The sequence below is a fragment of the Salvia hispanica genome, chromosome 5 (assembly GCF_023119035.1).
Source record: "Salvia hispanica cultivar TCC Black 2014 chromosome 5, UniMelb_Shisp_WGS_1.0, whole genome shotgun sequence".
Classification (NCBI taxonomy): Eukaryota; Viridiplantae; Streptophyta; class Magnoliopsida; order Lamiales; family Lamiaceae; genus Salvia; species Salvia hispanica.
The window spans coordinates 16,744,656-16,767,899 of record NC_062969.1 but is presented as its reverse complement, the minus strand read 5'-3'; the positions used below and the strand labels follow the sequence as shown (position 1 = coordinate 16,767,899).

Here is a 23,244-nt window from a genome sequence, read left to right as displayed (position 1 = left end):
ATTTCTATCAATCAAAGTTTAATTTCTCAACTTTTAAGTTATGGGGCTTTTGTGATTTGCTGCAGAGATGTAGCTCAATTATTTTTCAGAAAGTATTTCCTATCATACCAATATATGTTGGTCAGATATATCATATGCCAAAAATATAGTAGTATTATATATAGAGAGAGAGGGAATTGTGAATGATAAAGGCAGCGAATGATTAATGGCGACTAGCCGTGTTAACTATTTAGATTAATATTAATTGTATAAAAAATTATTACTTCCTCATTTTTTAAGTAGTTATATTTATTAATTGATACTTTTATTAAATTCATGTGAAACATGCTTTTTGAACCATATATTTTACTCCATGGTGATGTCAATTTTCAGTATAAAACGATTGACGAAAAATGGTTTCTGGTATTGTGATTTTTGTAAAATATTAGAAAATGTGATTAGGGAAAATTAGGATTAACATTGCAACTGTAGTGCGTCGATCACAAGTGAAGAGTTAGGGTTGATTTTGGAGAAAAAATTCAACAAGGCATACCAAAATAATCATTTTTGGCTAATTCGCATTCATAATGTGGTAGCAATAGCGATATTACCTTAACACAAAATATATTTCTATATTGATTTTCTTAGTTGGTCAAAATTACTCTATCGTGATGCAATTTTCTTTTTAAATTATAAATCAGATATCTCAAATATATACTCCCTCCGTCCGCTATTAGGAGTCTCATTCATGGGCGGCACGGGTTTTAAGAAATGTTAAGAAAAGTGAGTGGAAAAAAGTTAGTGGAATAAGGGTCCCACTTATATATATTAGTTTTAAATGAAATGTGAGTGAAATGAGTTAGTGGAAGGTGGGACCCTATTACCATTTATGGTAAAAGTGAACCGGGACTCTTATTCGCGGACGGATTAAAATGGAAAAACGGGACTCCTATTCGCGGACGGAGGGAGTATGAAACACTAAAAAGAAAAATAATCTTTAAGAAACAAAAATCAAGACGCAATTACTTGCTTTGAATTTTTTTAAAAATAACAATAATTTAGAATACAAAAGAAAGCGTTGATAAATCGAAGATAAATTAACTTAATTTTTTGCTTGTTAAGATGCATCTATTTGCGTCCTCAAATTTATTTGGAACACCAATAAAGACGATTTTGAAGTATTGGTGGTATATTTAGAAATACAGATAGTATATTTAGAAACATAAATTAATATATTATTCAGAAAAATGTATATATGATTACGTATTTCACACGTTCTTATAAATTACTATATATATTTATTATTTGTATAAAATATTAGTATTAGTTTCTTTTAAGAAAATGTATAGTTGACGTGTATTTACATGCATTTTTTTTCTTTTACCAATTTTTGTGAAACGATTATTAAATATGTAAATTTATTGCTGAGTACACGAACCATGAATGAGTATATTTTCATCGAAGACATCTGTCTTTCTAGCTAGCCTTTTAAAAAAGTTTATATGTATAAAAGCTACACCTTACCTGTTATATTATTTTCACTTAATATTTATCTTTAAGCAAAATTTATACTCATCTTTTTCTAATGTTTGACGGGACACCTACATCAATGATTGATACCGTTAAGGTTTTGCAATTACTAAATATTTTATTAAAATATTTTTCCAAGAAATGGACTCATAATTTTAACATGCTAAAGATTATAATGTTTTTTTAAATTTTTTTTTGGTGGAAGTCATTTTCACTTCCACTTAATAAGAAAGTGGTTTACGATTCAGTTTATTGGTTCGCTATTTTCTTCAAAAAAAATTTAGGCGAGCAAAGATTCGAGACAAGCGGTCAAAAGCTACACCGCGAACAACCAAAACAGAAAAAATAACAATGTAACACAATCTTAACAACCAAACAAAAGATAAAAGAAGAGCCAACAACAAAGCCTAAGAAACACGTGCAGCATCAAATCACGAACAGAAGCCTTGATCGCTTGACAGCTCCGTTCCGGAGTAGGTTTGGACACCCACTTCTATTCTACTCTGTAAGATGCCAAAAAAGTCTTTCTTTTCGGTCTCACAGTCCGGCTAAAACCTTTGGAATTATTTCGTATGTTCTAGATCTACCAAGCTATGATATAAAACATAGTGATCCAACACCTGGTTATCAGCAGTTTGGAGAGGAGTGACCAACCACTAGAGGAAACATGCCATCGGGTCCTTAAGGAGGCATATGGCCATATGGGATATGTTCCATCTATCACAGCAGTAGTACCACGATTGGATTGATATTTTGGAGCTGAAAAAAATATGCTTGATCATCCTCAATTTCTGCTATGCCATACTTAATCAATCATCCTCGATTGGAGTATTTTTTTCACTTAAATAATTTCATGAATTCCGACCACAAATTATTTCCCTTTATGATAACGGCAAATTCATCTTAATTTTAATTTTCTAGTTTATATAAAATGGGGATCATTTGATTTGGTTTAGAACTTTTGACTAGTTAATGTGGAATATAGGACAAAATAGCAATGAAACCAATATCAGGAGGTTGATATTTTTTACTCCCTCCATCCCTTAAAAATATTAACTTTTAAAAAGTTATATTCTACCATTAGAAAAGTAAGAAAGATAAGAAAATGATTGAAGTACTGATAATAAAAGTAAGAAAGATAAGAAAATGATTGAAGTACTGATAATAAAGAAGGGATCAAATTTTCTCAAATAGAAATGAAAATAGTTCATAATTAAACCCAATTCTCAATTCTTAACCTTCTCATTTTTTAATTAATCTAATATCATCTTTCTAAAAAATATAATACATTAAAATTGCAGAGAATTTCGGTTGGCTTGGCCGGCTGAAAGCGATATTTCCAGTGCAAACCAACAACAAATAAACAGCAAATTATGCTTTCTTTTGACCACACTAATTATTATTTTCTGAAAATTTCTCAACTTTCAACTTATAAATTTTTGTTGCTAGATGTCAAATGTATCTAGGCATTTTGTTATAGAATATAATTTGAAGTCATTGAAAAAGTAGTCTATAAAAAAGAACTTACTGCAACGGTGTTGATAAATCTTATGCTACCTTCAGTATAGGAACATTGACACTTTTTTGACTAACAATACTATTCACAAAATATACAAAATTATATGGAGTATATGATATACTTGTTTCACTCGTGCATTTGCTTTTGATAATAATATTTTCATAATTTTGTACAATTGATTAAACAATAAATTTTAATTACGTGATAAACGTAAAATATCTTATGTCAAACTAGATATTATAATTGTTATGAGTCATGTCTAATCATATTACCAAATTATGGAATAAATGTAAACAATTATAGGTTGAACGTTTAGGGCTTGTGCCATACGCATTACTACATACATTAACAAAAAATATTTGCTACAATTTTCTATTCGGTCGGTCACGTTTCATTTAGGGATAGTGGCACCTAATTTTATGGAATTTTAAAAAAGTTTGGTTTTTCCTACGAACTTTAAAATTGACAAATAATATGACGAACTTTACCCCGAGTTCGTTATTTCCCATCAATGAAAAAATTCCGGCAAATAATATCATGATACAGATTTTTTTTCGTAATTTCTTGACAACAACTTTGAGAGTTTCTAGACTTATTTGAGAATAGTTTTTCTTGAAGCATACCCTCCAAATTTATTCTTCAATCTATTAATATAGCCGGAATTTTTTCACATGTGAAAAATAACAAACTCAGAGTAAAGTTCATATATTATTTGTCAATTTCAAACTTCGTGGACAAAATCCAACTTTTTAAAATTCTCATGATATTAGGTGTCAATATCCCTTTCATTTATACTATAAGGTCAACCACAACTTGCTGCAAACTAAGCCAGCATTACAAGCAAGAATGACGAGTGACGACAAACTCAAACCCAAGTCGCAGATGCAACAAAACTCACCAGACGAGCCATCTTAGCATGTTTTCTCCTCGTGTTGGTACCAGTGGCATGCTGCCCGGGAAGTGTGCCAGAGAATAGAGACGAACGACGAAGATGGCTAGACTAGAACTTCAAAGCACATACACACTTATCATGGGATAAAAGGGAAAGATGAAAGCAAAATGAGGACCACCACCATCACCATCACTACCTAACCAACACAAGTCACAACCATAGCCCATGAAAGGTCCAGTCCAGCAAATATGCGAATTTATGTAATGTATGAAAGGTCAACCATGTGTAACGAGAGTGACACATGCATTGCTTTCCAATTCATTATGCTTCCTAATCAACAAATTAGACTGCAAAGGTAGGTGGCATCAAATGTGAATAGAAAGATACTTCCAATTCTTTCATCAAAGGGGTAAGTTGGCAAACTTGGCATGAAGCTTATTATATGCCCACAAATCACATGATTTCTTAAAACACAATCATGCAATTATACAAGCAAGTAACACTAGGTTTGCAAGAGCTACTCTCTTCATTTAATCATTTTGAAGCAGCAATCAAGAAGTATTTATGCATTGTGTATGAGAAATACAAAATTTTCGTATTTTCTTACAAAAATCAAGTTGTATAACATATATCATCATGTAATCTTGAGTACGAAAATGCTTAATAAATAAGCCTGTTTTCTGAGAACCGTAGAACTAAGTCAGAACCCAAAATTGACAGCTTCCCTAAGCTCGCTCCGGTCCTGCCTCCATCTGTGGGTAAGTCTTGTTCTTTCCCAGTTGGAATGTGAAGGCCAAATCCTCAAACGTCATCTTTAGGTCCCGTCATTCACTGTCTGATAACAGAAGATCTTGTATTTGCTCCCTGTGTGAACCACAAGGCAAGTATATGCGCATAAGAACAGATGCATATATGTAACAAATGCAAGTATTCATTTCTAAATGCAAAACTAAATACTGAACTAGTTAATAGATGTAAAGACTAAAAACCTAGGTTTAAAATGTCACCTTAGAAACATGTGGTTGTCACTGGTATCCTTAGCCAGGGTTGTAATAGACTGAGGAAGCAGAGAAAGAAAGTGCTCCATAGATGAGGTATCCTTGGGAAGGATCTGATACTGGCAGCTCGAGCATGCAGCTGCATAAATCTCGGCACTTGTTTCCTCAAGTGCAAGCCCGTTCAGGCCTGAAACGTTGGATTTCTTAAGTGGACTACTGCATATGAGGCAAAATGACTCTGGGGGTTGAGATTTATCAGCCTTCAAGTTGTATTTCTTTTGCCTCCTCTTAGTAGCCAAACGTTCGTTAGGATCATCAACTTCTGGAGTTCTATTGAAAGAGAAAGGCGTGAGTTTCCCGGCTGTCCTTAAAATTGTACTTTCACGAGAAGGATTCTCCTCCTGTAAAAAAAGAAATGGCATAAAGCCTCAACAAAAGAGAATCTACAAAAGAGAATATCGCATGGTTCCTACCTGCAATAGTTTTACAAACGACGATATCAATCCATTAATGCCAGCACGAGGTTGCTGAGATGCTTCTACAGTCTTTAAACTAGAAAACCATGAGAGAGATCATCATGAAGCAATAGTTTCAATATCAATAAGAAATCAACTAGTCATGAAACATTAAGAGAAGATCCCATCACAGTTCTGTCACACCTGTCCAGACTGCATAGCATATTCAACTCTTCAGACAGACAGTCGCGAAGAGGAAGCACCACTGGCACCTTCCACCTTGCATCAACGTATTGTATATCTGCAGCTAACGAGAAACCCTGTCCCTGGTAAAATAAGAATGTAAATAGCTTCAGACATTGATTCTAAGGCTTCCCCTGTTTCTAGGAACATAAAAGGTTCGGTGAAAGATTTTTTTCCTTTTTCCATAGGCATGTATGAGCAACTGACCTTGACAGTTGCTTCAAGAACATGGCAAGCTATCCGGGAAGTGCACGTTCCCAGAACAATTTTAGTGTATCCATTGTCGAAAGCAGCCTGCACGGTCAAAACAAGCATAACTGATTTTCATTAACAATTCCACTTGATCGTTTTAATGCATTAAATCAACAAAGTAATAGAGTCAAACCTTTTGCAAACTCAACATGCGCAGATGCTTATTGAGATCTTCTTTCCCAGTGAGATCGCTGACAACATCACCCAAACTTTTCAAACTGTCTCTCCCAACAGCCAACTCGGGCGAATAGATACTTTCCATAGGAATAGCAAGAAACTGTTTGGTTGGTGGAGTTAGGTTTGACACAATGAGCTCCACCTCCTTCGCTGCTTCATCAAATTCACTAGATGCTTCTGCGCACATGGTAGTTTCATCAATGTAGGCGACCCCAACTCCAAACACCGGCAATACCCGTTCTCGTTCTCTACTTGCATCAAAATTCTTCTGTGCTTTTTGTTGCATCTCATGAACAAATTGAAGAGCCACCCTGAACATAACCTAATCAATCTTCAAAAATATTTTTTTAAATCCTAAACAAAAATTAGAAGACAGAACATGCCTAGCTACAACTATAACCCTAAACCCTAAGTAGCACTTACTAAAACATGTGAAACTACGAATGATTCCAATCTCGAAATTATTCTCTCAAAAACAAATGGAAACACTAACTAGCTAAGAGCTTGATTCAACTCTACGAGCTTAACTCGATCCATACATTGTTCAATTATTTCACTTCACCGAGCAAATAACAAATTCGAAGCAAAATATGAAGTTGAAATCCCTAAATCAATTCTCCATTCATTCGCCAAAGCCAAATCCAATACAGCAACAACCTCCACACGAGAATCAATTTCAGGAATTAAGCTCAGAAATCACAAAAAAAAGGTATTCATATAAAAAATACCTAGAGGCGGAACCACCAGAGAAGGCGACGAGAACGTTATCGGAAGGGGAGATCATCGCATTCGAGGTAACGGCAAACCGAAACTTCCCGAACAAATTGCTGCGGAAGCAATCGGCGCAGAACTTCCCGCCCTCTCCGGCACTGCCAGCGACGGCGGGGTGAGTAACGGAGATGGTGTGGTTGATCTTGCACTTGAGGCATACTCCGGGAACATTAACACCGCCGCGCCTTGGATTTGAGGCGTCGCCGTTGGCAGCCACCGGCCTCTCGTCGTCTTTGTAGCAACCGGACTCGCAGCTTACTGAGTTGCAAGCCATTTTTTTTTCTGCGAATTATTTTCATTTTTTTTATAAAAGGGTTTTATTATGTGTTCGGCCCACTTCAAATATACATTTCGGAATCATGGTTTCGGCCCAATATACTTATTTTCTCTTTCGTGGAAAGTACTCCCTCCATCCACCATTTAAAAAGTCATTTTGACTAGGCACACGGTTTTAAGAAAAGTAAAATAAGAAAGTAAGTAGAATGTGAGATCCATTGAAAATAATAATTTTATATTGTATTGTGAATGTAAAAAATTGAGAAAATGTGGGATATACTAAAAATGGAATAGAGTGTAAATGGTTCTATAAATCATGAACAAACCAAAATGACAAAATAGTTCTTTAAATGGTGGACGGAGGGAGTATGAGATTTCCTCGTTAGGTAGCTGTTTTGATAGACCTATGATGGGATTATGGTGATTTTATTATTTTAATATAAATAAGAATATTTGGACGACATGAGCATTCATGCATAATCTATATCTATATAATCTATATAAATATATAAAGCCAGATTAAATGGCAAGGAAATTTTCCCGCCCACTTTCATAAAATATTGATAACTATATTATAAAATTGTATAGCATATAATATACACTATTAATATATGACTGATTTGATATAGAGAATAAAAGATGTCAATTTGTCAAATCACACTCTTTTTGTCCATTGGGTAAAGCAAGATCAAGTGGTCTCTCTCTCAATTTTTTTTATTGACCAATGGGATTATGCCATTTGTTATAATCTCATTAGTCAATAAATATTTTATTTATTATTCAAATATCTTTTATATATTAAATTAAATATATATAAAAAATTATACCAAAATTCATATTTTTTCATCATCCTCTACAAATTGAGATCACATTTGCTATAGTTCTATTAAAAAAATATATCTATTTTTCTCTACGTATAATCTTTCTTCTATATTATAATTTCTTTTTTTTTAAAGAATTTATTCACCATGGATGATGAGAATGAAATGTTCTCTAATTCCCAAAATTTAAATTATTCCAAGATTATTTGTATTTTATATTGCAACTTATGACTTTTATTTATTTGTTTTAATTTATTTTGTCATTTCTTTATAATAATTCCCTATCTATACATACATAAAAGCGAAATACCAAACAATCCATTTTCCCACTCAGTTTCATGATTTTTTTTTTGACTATATTATATAAGTCTTTTAGTATATATTATAGAAATTTATTATAAGATGTATGATATGATAGATGCATGTGAAGGGTGTGATTGACATGAGTAATATAATAAGATGTTACACCATAAAATCAATGATCAATGAATAAATCAATGTAATAAATGACACAATCTCATTGGTTGATAAATATTTTTTTAAAATTTATATATCTTCTCTATATTATATTGAAAAATTATAAAATAAATATTATATATTTTTTTAAATATTATAGTTTTGATAAAAAAAATCTTTTTTTTCTTCTCATATAATCCTTCTTATTTGGTAGTAATTTTTTTGTCTTCTTTGTTGTTCACTATGAATAATTATGGAATATAATCAATACAATCTATATCTATATCTTTATCTTTACTACCATAACAACAAGAGTTTCCGCCAAACTGGCTGAAGAGATTTATCTATTTTAATTTATTTATTTTAAAAATTACATGCTTCAAACCAAAGGTAAATAAATAACCTCCAAGAATTGTTTCTTTTACCTGCTGAATCCAGCAGCTAATGGCATGAACTCTGAAAAAAAGCAAAGTTGATTAGCCTCTATACTAACAATCAATCAAATCGTTCTTACATAAAGAAACTCTCTCGTGTTGAGCTTTGGTGGGAATTCTCAAATTGAGATCCTCTCTAATGCAAGGTTTTTTGAGAGCCAAAACCATTTTTTGAGATAAAAAAAGTTGAAAATAACCCCGCATGTTTTTCTATATATAAACCACTTGCATAGACACAGATTCATACACAATCATTTTTCTTCTCTTTCATCTTTTTTCTACCGATTATTTCCTTCTCTCTAAATCTTCTTTCTTTTTATTATTGAGCAATTGAACGATTATATTTTTGGAAATATTGCAAGTGAATTTATCGGCATAAGAGGTTAGCGTTAATTTTCTTCTCTCTAAACCATCTTTATTTCTATTGTTGATCTACTGTACTTTTTTGGGCATATATTGCAGGTGAATTCATCACCTGAAGAGGTTAGCGTCATCTTTCTTATCTCTAAATATCTTTTTGTTTATGGTTGATCTACTGATCGTATTTATGTTTGATTATTTTGCAGTGGAATTGATCGCCATGAGAAATGAAAAGCTCTGTAAACTGGTTTTGCAATCATGAATCTTCTACTATCTACTTTTGCTTCCGATTTATAAAACTAATCATTTTTATGCTTTTGCAGGTATTGTAGGTTAAATGATACGAATGACAGGAAAAGCAATATGAACTGGTTTGTTTACTTAAATCTCATATTATCTAAATTTCTTCTGTTTTATTTTTTGTTTGATTATTATATTATTAGTTAATTTATTTATTGTCTTGCTTTTATTTTTTTTTTCCTATCTATTACTCCACTTACATATTTCATCCTACCTACAGTATAAAAATGATATTATATCCTATATTAACAATTTATATTCTTCGGAGTTTTCCAGGTAGTTTGTTCTCACAGAAAGCTTCTTGGCATCATTCACATGATCGAAAAGAAGAGCATCATTTACACAGTTGTCTTTAAGCCAGCAGTCTGTAGAAGAAAATTATGATTTATTCAATGAGTAGCATAATCTGCTGCTAGCCTGCTATGAAATTCTATTTCAGAATTTGTATATATATCACAACTGAATGAAGTAATCATATTATATCCACTTACCCGTGTTGAGATTTATATATTGAGTAGATTGAAAAGAAAATTAAGTGTTTTGTGCCATCAATTGCATTAATTACTAATTGACTGATTTTTCAACTTTTCATTGATAAAATAAATTATACTATATGGAATGGAATATTTATTTAGCTTTATTGAAAGATGATTTGATTTGAGAGCAGGAACATTAATTAGTGAATGATGTTTTTGCAAAGTGTAATTACTTATCAATCCCCAAATGCATTAAATGCTGATTGACAAGTTTTTGGGGGAAAAAAATATTATATTAGTAAATGACACAAGTTAGTCACATTTTCTATTGTCAAAATTTCTATTCATAAATTCGGATATATTTATTTTAATATTCATAAATTTGGTTTTATTTAATGTTTATTAATTTGAATTTATAAGCACGTGTATTGAAAACTTACTTTGCATTTGCTGTTACTCATTAATAAATTTTATAGTCTCAATTTTAATATGTTTGCATGTATCGATCAATACAAATTTAGATTTTGCATGATGCATGCAATCATATCATATTTATTTTTCCAAAAGTTACTCAATGATGTGATTGCATTAGTAATCATGAATTTGTTGCATAAGTACTTCAGAATAAAATATATAGTTCTAAAATATTAGCATGCACTATATATCAATTTATCATAAATCATTCAGTACATGAAAATATAAGCATATACTCCCCGTTCTCAGAATATATATGTGCTTTTTATTCTGAAATCTCAGAATGATGAATCAAGAGCTGATGTACTCTATACATCTATCTATATATATACATATATAAAAGTCAAAGTTGTGAGAATTTTTGTTTTCCTACTCAGTTTTAGGAATTTTTTTGAGTAAATTGTATAAATCTTTTAGCATGTATTATAGAAATTTAATTTAAGATGCATGACATGATAGGTTGTTATTGAACAATACACATACAAAATATGAAGATGTGTTATTGATGTGATTAACAAGATGCTACTCCATAAACCAATAATAAATAAATAAATCAATAAATCAATATAACAAATGGCACAATCTCTTGATAAATACTTTTTTAAATTTTCATTTATCTTTTATTTATTATATTAAGCAATAATGTAACACCCCTTATTCGATTTATCAGACCCAATAATTGGTGTCACATTTTGATACAATCAACCTCTTATTAAAAACCTGACTTTCTACATGTACATTTTTTTTATGTTAACTATCATATGCACATAAACACACACACAAGAAACATATACTAAAATCCTAGATTTCCCAATTCTATTTCTAATTTAACTTTGGGATATTACAAATCATACTGTGCAATTCCCAATAAATTTGTCGAATAATTTCCATATCGAATTATTCGAAAAAAAAGTCTTGATATTTTTTTATTTTCTTATAAAAAAAAAATCAATTTTCATCTAGGGTCATTTTTGGGATATTACAAATAATAAAAATTATACCAAAATTCATAATTTTTCATCCTGTATAAATAGAGACGGCATTTGCTATATTTTTTTTTATTAAAAAAAATACTCCTCTATTCTCCCCATATAATCCTTCTTCTTTGGTTGTAGTTTTATTTGTTGTTCACAATTACTATTACTAATTTTCATAGTATGTTTTGAGGACCAATAATGTATTTTCAATTTCGCATTTCAATTATTATGTTGTTTATTATTTATTTTATAATTTTTAGTTTATTATTTATGGTATTTTTTTATCAATTCAATGATAAATATTTCATGTAATAATATTATTATAAAAAAATAATAAAAATAAATATATAATGGTGTGGTTGAATAGTCACAAATAAATCATAAAAAAGGTATAGTTGAGTTGGATGAACATAAAGCATATCTTAAAATATTATAATCATTCTTTAGGATTCTCTTATACTGACATATTTGGATTTTACATGGTTTTACAGGATGGTTTTGTATGAATTTGAGCATATTTCGTCTATTATTAGGCGTGTTTATATCTACTTCTCTATTATGTTGGTATATTGACCATTTTGTTAAGAATGTGTAGAAAAAGGTACAAAATATGTGTATGTGCAGCAACCTTGGTTTGAGACAATATTTACTGGAGATCTTAAAGTCCAATCAGCCCCTAAAGCATACCAATCTCTTCGTCTTCGAAAGAGCTTCGCGTGGGTATCTCGCACGCCTCAATCGGAGTTCGGTAGAAGAAGTTATGGCTGTTATACGAACACTGCACTGTCCAGAAAATCTCACGCGGCCGGGTGAATTATTACCCTATAATTCCACCCGGCCGGGTGGCGTAATTATGCCTGCGAGATTCCAGAGAGTACCAAAGAAATCCCACCCGGCCGGGTGAATTTCCAGTGGATTAATTCCACCCGGTCGGGTCCGTCATTTTGGCATTTTTTAGAGCTGAAACGCAATTTTTTGAAGAGAAAATAAGAAGGAAGAATTAGGTCAATTCTATTCATTCTCGACAAGCGACAAAACACACGCTCTCTTTTTGTGAAGAACTCTTGGAAGAAGATTGAAGATTCAAGCTTCAATTCCTCCGCCAATTGCGATTCGCATCATGATTTCCACTGTTTTTCCTTGTTTCTATTTGTTTTCTACCATGAACATGAGTAGCTAAACATCTTTTATGTAGAATTCTTGGTGAAGATGCATTGATTTATAGTTTTAATCCAATTGTCTTCGTTTTTATCTTGCTCTTGCAATTGTTTGAATTATTCTTGTGCTTTTTCCTAACAATTGCTTGATCACCAATTGGGAGTGTAGGGTTTCTTAGAATAATCGGGAGATGAAATATTTAACCTTGAAAGAATAATAATTCACACCTTAATTCAATAAAACTCGGGAGAGTTGAGGTTTTGAGTGAGATCTTTAATCTAATTGAACTATTAGGAGTTAGGTCTAAGAATTAGAAGGGGACTTCAATTATTACACCTAATCTACGGATTTCTACGGATTTTTCACCTCGGGAGGGGGTTTAATCTATATTTGTGACTAATTCAACAATTCTGGAGACTTTAAATGGTAAATCGGTTTCAATTGGGTTAGGCTATGAGTTGTGCATCGGATCTTTGAATTCTGCATATTTCTCTATCATTTTCTACAACTTGCTTAATTGTTTTCTTGTTTAAGTGTTTATTTTAATCTCTGATTTTATATGCTTTTAGTAGTTGTTAGTTTAAAACCAAAATTCTCGATCGTCTGGATAGTAGTTGAAATTTGTTCGTGGTACTTAGGTTTACACTAAATTGTCTCTGTGGGATACGATATACTCTTGCTTGCTGTTTGCTACGATAACCCCGTACACTTGCGGGTATTATTTGGGTAAAATAAAGTTGAGTCATATACATATATGATGCAAAAAGTAAATTGTCCATTGTACGAAATAAAAGCTTGATTGATTGAATGATTTACAATCAATCAAAGATAATAAAAAAGTCCAAAAGTTACATTAATTATATAGCTTCTTTAAGAAGTTTTGCACAAAACCTAAATAAAAGGCAAATGTATACATTGAGCCAATCTTTATAGATTTTTTAACATGTGAGATAAAAATAAACCAATAGTTAATGACATAAAAAGGATTAAAACACACGGTTCAATACATTTTTGCATAATTTTCAATTCTACATACTTCATATTAATGGTTTTAAGAAATATAAATGCAGTTAAAATACAATTGAAAAAAATCATACAATTCTTTTTTGCAAATTGGCAGAAAGTCTTTTTGATTTTCTCCCAAAACTTTCTCCAAAAATAATTGTTGCTTTATATGTTCATAGATTATAGATTATAAATTATAGATACATATAGATATATTATAAATTATAGATTATAGATTAGCAAGAAACTTATAAGAATTTTTTTAATTGTTTTTTCAAAATTGCATTTATATTTCTTAAACCATTAGTCAATAAAATTATTTTAAAGAAACTACATTTATATATAGCTCATAAAAAAATATGAATGATGATGATAAATGGATGTCAACCAATGGAGTACATAAAGCTGCAAATCAATTTATAGAGGATAAAAAAATATGAATTTTGGGCGGGATGTCCAAAATTAATGTGTTTCAAAGTAACATACTCCATTCGTCTTAAGATAAGCGAATCATATTCTCTTTTTGGGCGGGATGTCCCACTATAAATGAGTCATTTTCCTCTTTAGTAAATTTATCTCTTATTTTATTCTCCACCTACTTTATATGGAATTAAAGAACTTTTTTCAGTTAAAAATACTTATATATACATGGAACCGCGCGAATCATATTCTCTTTTTGGGCGGGATGTCCCACTATAAATGAGTCATTTTCCTCTTTAGTAAATCTATCTCTTATTTTATTCTCCACATACTTTATATGAAATTAAAGAACTTTTTTCAGTTAAAAATACTTATATATACATGGAACCGCGCATCGCGCGGGTGGAAAACTAGTTGGTAAAGTAAGAGAGATGTGGAGAAAAAATGATTAAAATAGTGTTAGTGGATATTAGTATCCACATTATTATTACTATGGTGGATTATAGTGGTATAAATTGTAAATAAATTGATGTATGTGGGTAATGAGTTTGAGAGAACATTCCATAAATTAAAATGAGATAATTTTATAGGACGAGCGAAAAAGAAAAGTGTCTTTATTTTTATAGGATGGAGGGAGAAAAATAAAAATCATGCAAACAAGAGAATTCTAGGTATATTGATTTCACTTCTTTAGTTTATTAATTACTATCTCCATCCACCAAAATTTGTCCCACTTTGACCCAACACGGATTTTAAGAAATGTAATGGAAAGTGAGTTGAAAAAGTTAGTGGATTGTGGGTCCTACTTTTATATATTAGTTTTATAATAAAATGTGAGTATGAATAAGTTAGTGGAATATGAGGTCCGCTACCAAAAATGGTAAAAATAAAATGAGATAAATTTTGGAGGATGGACGGAAATGGAAAAATGAGACAAATTTTGGTGGACGGAGGTAGTAAAAGTTTAAACATCTACTCCTAACTACAGGGTTACTAGGGCGAATCACACAATTATTCTCAAGAAAAGAAATTTGTAAATTACATGCATGGTTTTATCATACATCATATGCATGCAATTCCAAATAGTTCATAAGATCTTTAAAAAGCCCTAAATTCTTGATTTACCCGTGGGTATATATACTAGTTCTAAAACTTCTAATCTAATACGTGGATCCTCTCGATTCCCCACATACCATTAAATTATACATTCATTATTGAATTTAGAGAGAAATTGAGATGGAGAAGAGAATGGAGTGAAAGGTGTGAAATGAAGTAAAAAAATTAGTGATATATATAGAAAAAAATATAAAAAAAATAAAAAAGAAAAGAAAATGAGTGCATCGTCCGGACGTATCCTCCTTACCCCCGCAATGGGGTGGAGGATAGGCTGGAGGATGCAAAAAATTGGTTCATTGTCCGCGGACGATGCATAGAGTGCGGAGGAAGAAAATCGCATAGGGTGTGGAGCTACAATGGAGGACGATGGGGCGGATGATGCATAGGGCGGATTATCGTCCGTCCCACCGTGGATGCTCTTAGGTAGTAGCTGTTTTGGTCGTAGACCTATGATGGGATTACGATGATTTTATTTTTTAATACAAATATATGCATTTTGAAATTTTCTGAATCTTTCTTAAATAATAAAATTAAAAATGATTAGACAACTGAAATTTAGGTGACAATCAAAACGAACTCCTAACTTTAAAAAATAACTCCTAATCAAAACAAACTCCTCTGAATTGACGTGTTATTTGGTATCAAGAGTCATTTATTCTTGTTTTTTTAAGATAATCAAGCAATGATATGTTTTTCTTTTGTTTTACTTATTTATTGCAGAGCCAAAACACAATCTGTAGTTGGAAAAATATCTATAGTTCAATAAACCAAACAAGAAAACACAAGAAACTGAATTTCTGAGGCGCCTCTACCAATTTCAACAGTATGGTTATACAAATGGTAGATAATATTGAGGCAAAACATTCGATAGCGAACACCCTTGATTCTAAAGAAAACCGTTCGGGCAAGAGTTCTACTTCTGATCCTGGACTGAGTTTTGCTTTATTTTATGCTTCAAGTGACCGAAGCCTCCTTTCAACGAGCCATACAGAGGTCGTGATCTTCTGAAACTAAAGATATCTTCTATTCGAACAACGCTAGATTCAGGAGGTTTAGAGTTGTCTGTTTCGTACTCTGAAGCATGTTTGCTCCCGTATACACGTACGCTCAACCCCTTCTTGTGGGGAGCACCGACTTTAATGTACTCGTTGAAGAATTCATTCAAGTCCTTTTGAGTTATTTGCTTTAGTGCTGCTACCTGTTTCATCAAATATTGTATCATCAACAAAATATTTGGCACATGTGAAATCCACATTGTCCTAATATTTCGTATATTAGATTCAATACCTCCCATTCAATCCTGTCAAATGTGAAGGTTCCATAAGAGATTTCTCGCCAGTAAAATCCAGATTCCTCTCGTAGGTTTTTGTGCTTCTCTAGCTTTGCGTTGATAAGTTCTTTAACGTGGCTCTGGGTCAATGGAGAAGATTATATTTATATGTCAATATCAAGGTGCTCCTCAAAGCATAACGTAAGAGAAATGAGTTTTTCATAATGTGGTTTCCAGGAAAGATTAACACGGGACCTTAAATTCGTCGCTAGGCATTTCATTGAGCTTCGATTCAAACGTCTGGAGAAATGACTCTACTCTCAGATCAATTTGACCAGGACCCTTTCAAACACAATGATGGGTGAGTTATAAATAGTAACTACAAGAACAAATATATATTATGAGTAAGACAGACATATTTACGCAAAGATGCAACTATACCTTGACACTTGATTGGATAACGATTTGTACACCTCGGACACCAGAGTCATTCCTATAGTATGGAAAATGTGAGACAAAAATCACATGGCACAAACGGAAGAACATAGAATGCAAGAGTCGTTTTCCTACCTCGGCTTAAGCACTGTAATATAACCAAGCTGCTCAACTGATCTAAGCTGGTGAAATGCAGGTTGCTTTGCTATCATAGCAAAAAGTTGAAGAGTGACATTTAGCTTGAAATCATCCTGGTGCACCTACATGTTACAAAAGCAGTAATGTTCAAAAATTGTTCCTTAACAGATGACATTTAGCTAAATTGATTTGGCTTGTTTCGAGGGGTTCGGTTCTTGCCTTTTTAACACCGTATCTGACGAAAAATGAATAAAGAAACAATACAGGAAAATCACTATCAAAGACTTTAGATATTGATTGGTTGGATTCCAACAATTTTTCTTAATTTTAGTTTGTACCTGAATGTAGTGGACAAGTGCAGAATTCTCGTCACTAGGATTTAGGCCTTTCGCGCTGTAGAAGTAATTTATTCCCCTCTCAAGCTTCACAACTCTATCTGTCATGTACTGAGATCCAAAGAGAGGCTTGGATAAGGGATTGGAACTCTTAAAAAACACATCTTCTATATGCTGAATCATGGACTCTGCTTCTTTTGGCTCAAGATTTCCTACATTTAGACAACAACGAAAATGATAGAGACATTACCCAAAGAGTAGAAAAATCTGGAAAAGATGAGGAAACAATGAGAGGAATCAGAACCTGCAGCATAGCTCTCCAAGAAGATCCTTGATATCATTAAAGGATGAAATTGCACAAGATGCTCGACTTCAAGGTGAGGTAAAACTTCAAGTAGCTCAGTCCAAGGCCATGTTTGGTCTTGTAGTATCAATGAACAGCAGTTCATGGCTTGCTGATATGGCTGTTGAAATTTCAGATTCTGATACCCTTTTGTGACCAATTCCTGCGTAGAAGCATAACAGAAACCAAAGAGGATAAAAATGATAAATCAAACAGCTTTTAGATTCAAATATTAGTTACTATTCGTCATGATAAGGATAGTATTATTCTGGAGGCGACATGATGAACTAAACAATGGAGATCTGAGCTAACTCAAGTAAGTTAAGTGTGTACCTTAACTACAGCAAATCTGTCCGGTTTAACTTTAAAATTCGCAATCTGTTGTATTACTTCCTCCAGTAATATCGCCAGCTTGTGATTATATCCAACTACAGTGACCTGTAAGGGAGATGTTATAAAAGTAATGGGTAAGAATGACTGGGTTCTTTTGAAGAAGAGAGTATCAAGAAAAAGCAGGGTACCTGGAAACCATAGTCAGTGTCGCTAACGGAATAATATAGACACGCAACCTGTGCATAGTATGCTGGAATAAGAAAAAAATCAGAGAGAGAACAGTTTTCATGACTTAGTTTTGGAAGAAGAAAAACATAAGAGACGTCATAATTAAAAATGACTAGATGTAAGGCCATATCAAGCAGGTGAAACAATTAGTGGATGACATACATCTTAACCATGAGAAAATTACCATATTCATTTAAGTAGTCCATCAGCAAACGTGTAAATATTTCGGTGAGAATTGATGATTCGGGAGAACTCCCAGAAAAGGGACAGTTGAAATCTATCTTAACATATGCCTTCGGAGTTGAAAATGTATCTGGCTTGTACCACAACCTTGAGCAAGATGTCTCCCTCAGCAAAACTGGGAATTTGATCTGATATCAAAGGTCAAAACACCACCAACAAAAAGGATCTTGTTATGAGTCTAGCAACCAAAGGACACATGGCATTGTTTGAGCTAAGTAGAATGCAAAAACTTACTTGCTCTGAACCAGTCTTAAGGGATAGATCTGTAGGAATAAACACATTTTTGCCAGGTAGATGCAAACCTTCACCAGGAGCTTTATCAGCCCATTGCTACAAGACAACAAACACATTAGAATATCTGAATTTGAGTATCCTATAGATATTTAAGTAGGTAGAAAAGTCTTTTTCGGCATTAAAGAAGAAGGAAGGTCAACCTCAATCTTAGAGCCAGTTAATCGCTCAACAGAATAAGCTGTACCATTCTTTTGAATCTTTAAGTCCCTCAAATTTTGTAGACTCCCAAAAAATTCTGTGGAACAGATATAAAACCAAACAACAAATGAATGACGCAAACAATTAAAATGGGAACCACTATGAAACAACCAGTTATCAACTTGTTGTTCCGAGTCAACTTGAAGCTGACTATCTGTTGCTAGCAAGTAGCAATAACATTTCCGTCAATCATATTGGTGCTTGTAATAAACAAAAAATGATAATAATCTCCAAGTAACTTGTGAAACGGACCTCACATTGTCTGGACTCAGCTCTTTGAATGCTGACTGGATAACTTCAGAATTAAACTTTGTAGGCAAAGATGATCTAACCAGCCAATCTTTTGGACGATACAACTTGAAGAGATTAAACAGAAACAAACAAGAACTATCAGAAGTGAAATTACTTCAGCATAGAAAGCTAGTACTAAACATATAAAGATAGAACCAATTACCTGCATATTCATTGCAACATTAACCACATAATTAATTGGATGAATCTTATCTTTATAGTGAAAGGAAGTCTCACAAATGGCTGCAAGCTTCATTAGTAAACAGAGATGAAAGAGTTAAAATTTCCAACTGGCAGTTTGAATATATTAAACAAAGGAAGCATGGACATGGAAATTAATATAATCAGGCTCTTACTGCCTTCAATGTTTAATCAGACCTCTAGAATGCCAAAAAATGAGATCTGTAGTAAAGCAGCTAAGGATAAAGGACCGGCACTCACAAACTTAGACAAATTTCAGGTCTGTATCTCACTTCTATAAGCCACAAAATAACATAATTGTGTGTAATGCAACAACAATTTTGATATAGTCTAAAAGATGAATATTTCTAGACGGATCTTTTTGATATAATTTGTTATCTTCACTACCAATGTGATGAGTTGGATTCGTGTTAATGATATGCAGTTCACCACTCACAAAGTGCTTACATCAAATAACATAATTGTGCGTAATGCAACAATTTTTCTGCAATTTGTTTTGTTGGACTGTGCCATATATTTTGTTTGCAAGCAGTAGTAATAGTGTCATCAACTATACCTCATCAAAAATCCATTGTTGGGTTCCAGAATTCTGGAGAAGGTGAATGTATTTAAACAATAGTCCCACAATATCCTCAAACTTCTCTGTGATTATCACACAATAAAAAATCATACATATTAAGAATGATATAAAAGTTGATCAATGGTGCCCCTCCATCACCCTGAGACTTCGTCCACATTAAGCGAAAGTACAATCCGAAGAAAGAAAAATTACCTTGGCCAGCGTCTGTGAGATCAATAGTGACTGTAAAGAATGCAAACTCACAAGTCCAATCTGATTCACCAGCAGATAAACTTGTAGCCCAACCTGAAAATATTCGAATGACCTAATCAATATAGCCTGAGTATGAATTTTAGTAACAAATGACCTCATTACATTGTATCTTAGAAGTAAAATTTTATTCCTTACAAAGTAGATCAAAATCGAAAGTAAACCAACAGATAATGCAATGAGTAAATCATGACACATCCTAACACTTAATATTATGGTCCAATACATAATAAAGAAGTTTCAAACTATTACCATAAGGCAGAAAACATAACCGGTGATAAGAGTATCAGTTTATCATACAATATTCTTTCAACATGGTTGGGGTTGAGAGAGAGGGGTAAGTACAGAACAGATATATACTGAAAATATTTTTTAACAGCAAATCAGTGAGGGGGAGTAGCCGAGTAGGGGAATGGAAAGGAAGCTCAACACCCACCCCGTTTTTTCAAGATGTAAAACAAAGATCCTTCTCCTTCATGGCCAATCAAGTGACCCAGATACCTGCTCGGCCCTTCATTGTAATGATGGATTCCAGGTGTTATTGGCCATACAAATTTCAACTTGTGACCTTGCTTGATTGGGACGGCTTTTACAAGAATCTGAGAGAAAGAGTGAAATATAATCTATTTTATTACCAAGTAGAATCATTACTACTATATTGAATAACCAAACTTAGCTCAGTAATTAAACATGCATTTCAACAAAAGAAATTCATAGTGAAATTAATCTTGCATGCATAACCATGTAAAGGTACCATGGTAGCATTTCAAGTTTTTTCATCTCAATGGGAACAGGTGCCCAAGAGGCACTAAAACATGGATATGTTTATGTAGCAATTTGTGGAGATGAACATTTTTATCAAGAAATAATAAAGGAAATAAATGGTTTCACTTAGAAGGTGTAATATATAAAATTAGCACAACATTGTCATACACCAAATAATCTTCCCATAGACTTGGTTGTCATAAAAAGGAAAAAGAAACCTTGCCACCGGGTAGGTTAAAGTAACAGAGTAAAGATGCACCAACGGTACCTGAAGGTTTTCTGAATTACAGGGCTGACCAGGGAAAATGATCAAGTTTCTATTTGTATTTTGGATATCCTCAAAATAGCTCCGGACAAGGCTTTCACTTTTATCAAGGCCATCTAAACAAATTCAACTGCATAAGTTCATATATTTAACATGGCAAGACCATATAAACCAGGTGACAATTATCAATATGCTACCTTTAGTATAAATCACAAGATGCATGAGATTGGCTGAATAATGGTATTCATAGAACTTTAGAAGCTCTTGTCTAATGTCCAATTTTTTTTCTTTTGGCCGGACTTCCAAAGTATCCCAATTTCCTGCTTGTACATTAAAAAAGAGCATAGATGATAAAAGGATGCATTAAGTATCAAGATAAATGATGGATACTGTTATGTATTAGTAGAACATAATTATCTCTATCTACAACAAAATGGAATTAACATGAGATTATAATATGATAATTCCAACCTGTACTGAACTTGTGGTATGGGTGGTCTTGCGCACTTAAATGTTTCTGAAGCTGTATTAATAGGAAACAAATTAAAATACTAGTTGGTCAGTTGTCTTCAGTACCTGATTGCATCAATTAATTATTAATAAATGCATCCCTGCAATTAAATTTAGAAAAACTTATACAGACTTGATAGCAAAATTCAAACAAAGAAGCACCTGATTCATCCGCCAGGCATCAGATAGCAAATTTTTCTGGTTTTCTGAGATAAAATGGAGCCATCAGAAAACATAAAAAGGGATTAATCGAGAAAAACTGCAGGATAAAATGCTGACCAGAATCAACTGCTTTTATTTCCCTTGTAGTCGCATCAGCCGACATCAATGGTTTTACGAAAAACTGAGAAAATCTGAATAAAGATTACAGAACATCATTATGTCATGCATCCACAGAATGAATGTTCTTTTAGAAGGCATCTGAAAAATCAGTAAATTATACCTGTCCAGGGCTTCTTCAAAGGAGTCAGGGTTGACATCAAAGTAGTAGTTGGTGTTCTCAGACGATGTGAAAGCATTTGTGCGGCCTCCATGCTGCAAATGTAAATCGAGTTAAAGGTGTTGTTTTTCAGCTGGACATATTGAAACACCACTTTTCCACAAAAAAATACCTCACTGATGTATTTTGAATAACTGTCCTCCTGGGGATACTTTTCGCTAGCATAGAAAAGCATGTGCTCTGTAATAAAAATACATTACGGTCAGATATAAGTCTATCAAACTATACATATATTGCAGTTACACCAGAAAATATGCAGTTTTATGGGACACATAGAAGTATTTACATCACAAGAAATTTAAGAATTTACAATTATAAACAAGTCATATTTTAATTTAAAAAAAAAATCAAAATTGTTGAACCATACACCTCTTAGTTGAAAGACTAAAAGTCACAAAATCTTTTATTAACATATACAGTAGTATTTAAATAAAATATATTTGTACCAGATATGCTATTTTTGGGTCGACTCTAGCAAAATTACCAGATAGGCATTACAAAAACATTCAGGTTGAGGCCCAAAAACTTGCTCACCAAGAAAATGCGCGAGGCCTTCGAGTCCCTCGGGATTACTGAAAGAACCAACGCGAACATCCATTGAAGCAGCACACTGCAAAAAATAAAAAAATTCAGCAACAAGCTAATCAATTTCAGATTTCCGAAAAACCGCTAAAAAACGACAAGTCTTAACTAGAAATTACAGACTTTATCAGTTTCGGCATCGCTGATGATGAGAACTTGGAGCTTGTTTTTGAGAACAATCCTGCGATAGTCTCTTTTATCGTTGCGCGGCTTGATTATGATCTCATCTTCCGGTTTCGACATGCTTTTCCTATCCACTCATGCAAATTCATTCGATTGCAATCACTGGGGTTATATATACAAACGGAGTAAATGATTTACATATTTTGTGTGCGTCGACGACCAAGACTTTGATTTGATGAATAGAGAAAAATGTGGATTGTGGACCCCGTTTTA

At 32.8% G+C, this 23,244-nt stretch overlaps 1 protein-coding gene and 1 pseudogene across 1 annotated transcript; both read right to left on the bottom strand.

Moving 5' to 3' along the window:
* Positions 1-4,463: 4,463 nt before the first annotated feature.
* On the bottom strand, positions 4,464-7,113 carry LOC125186548 (cytoplasmic tRNA 2-thiolation protein 2). Its single transcript, XM_048082931.1, has 7 exons — positions 6,774-7,113; positions 6,002-6,356; positions 5,824-5,910; positions 5,578-5,699; positions 5,392-5,470; positions 4,928-5,319; positions 4,464-4,784 (listed from the first exon to the last, which is right to left on the bottom strand). The coding sequence occupies exons 1-7, from the start codon at positions 7,088-7,090 to the stop codon at positions 4,745-4,747; spliced, it is 1,392 nt and encodes a 463-aa protein (XP_047938888.1). The 5' UTR covers positions 7,091-7,113; the 3' UTR covers positions 4,464-4,744.
* An 8,716-nt stretch (positions 7,114-15,829) lies between these two features.
* LOC125191040 lies at positions 15,830-23,186 on the bottom strand (annotated as a pseudogene).
* Positions 23,187-23,244: the final 58 nt, after the last annotated feature.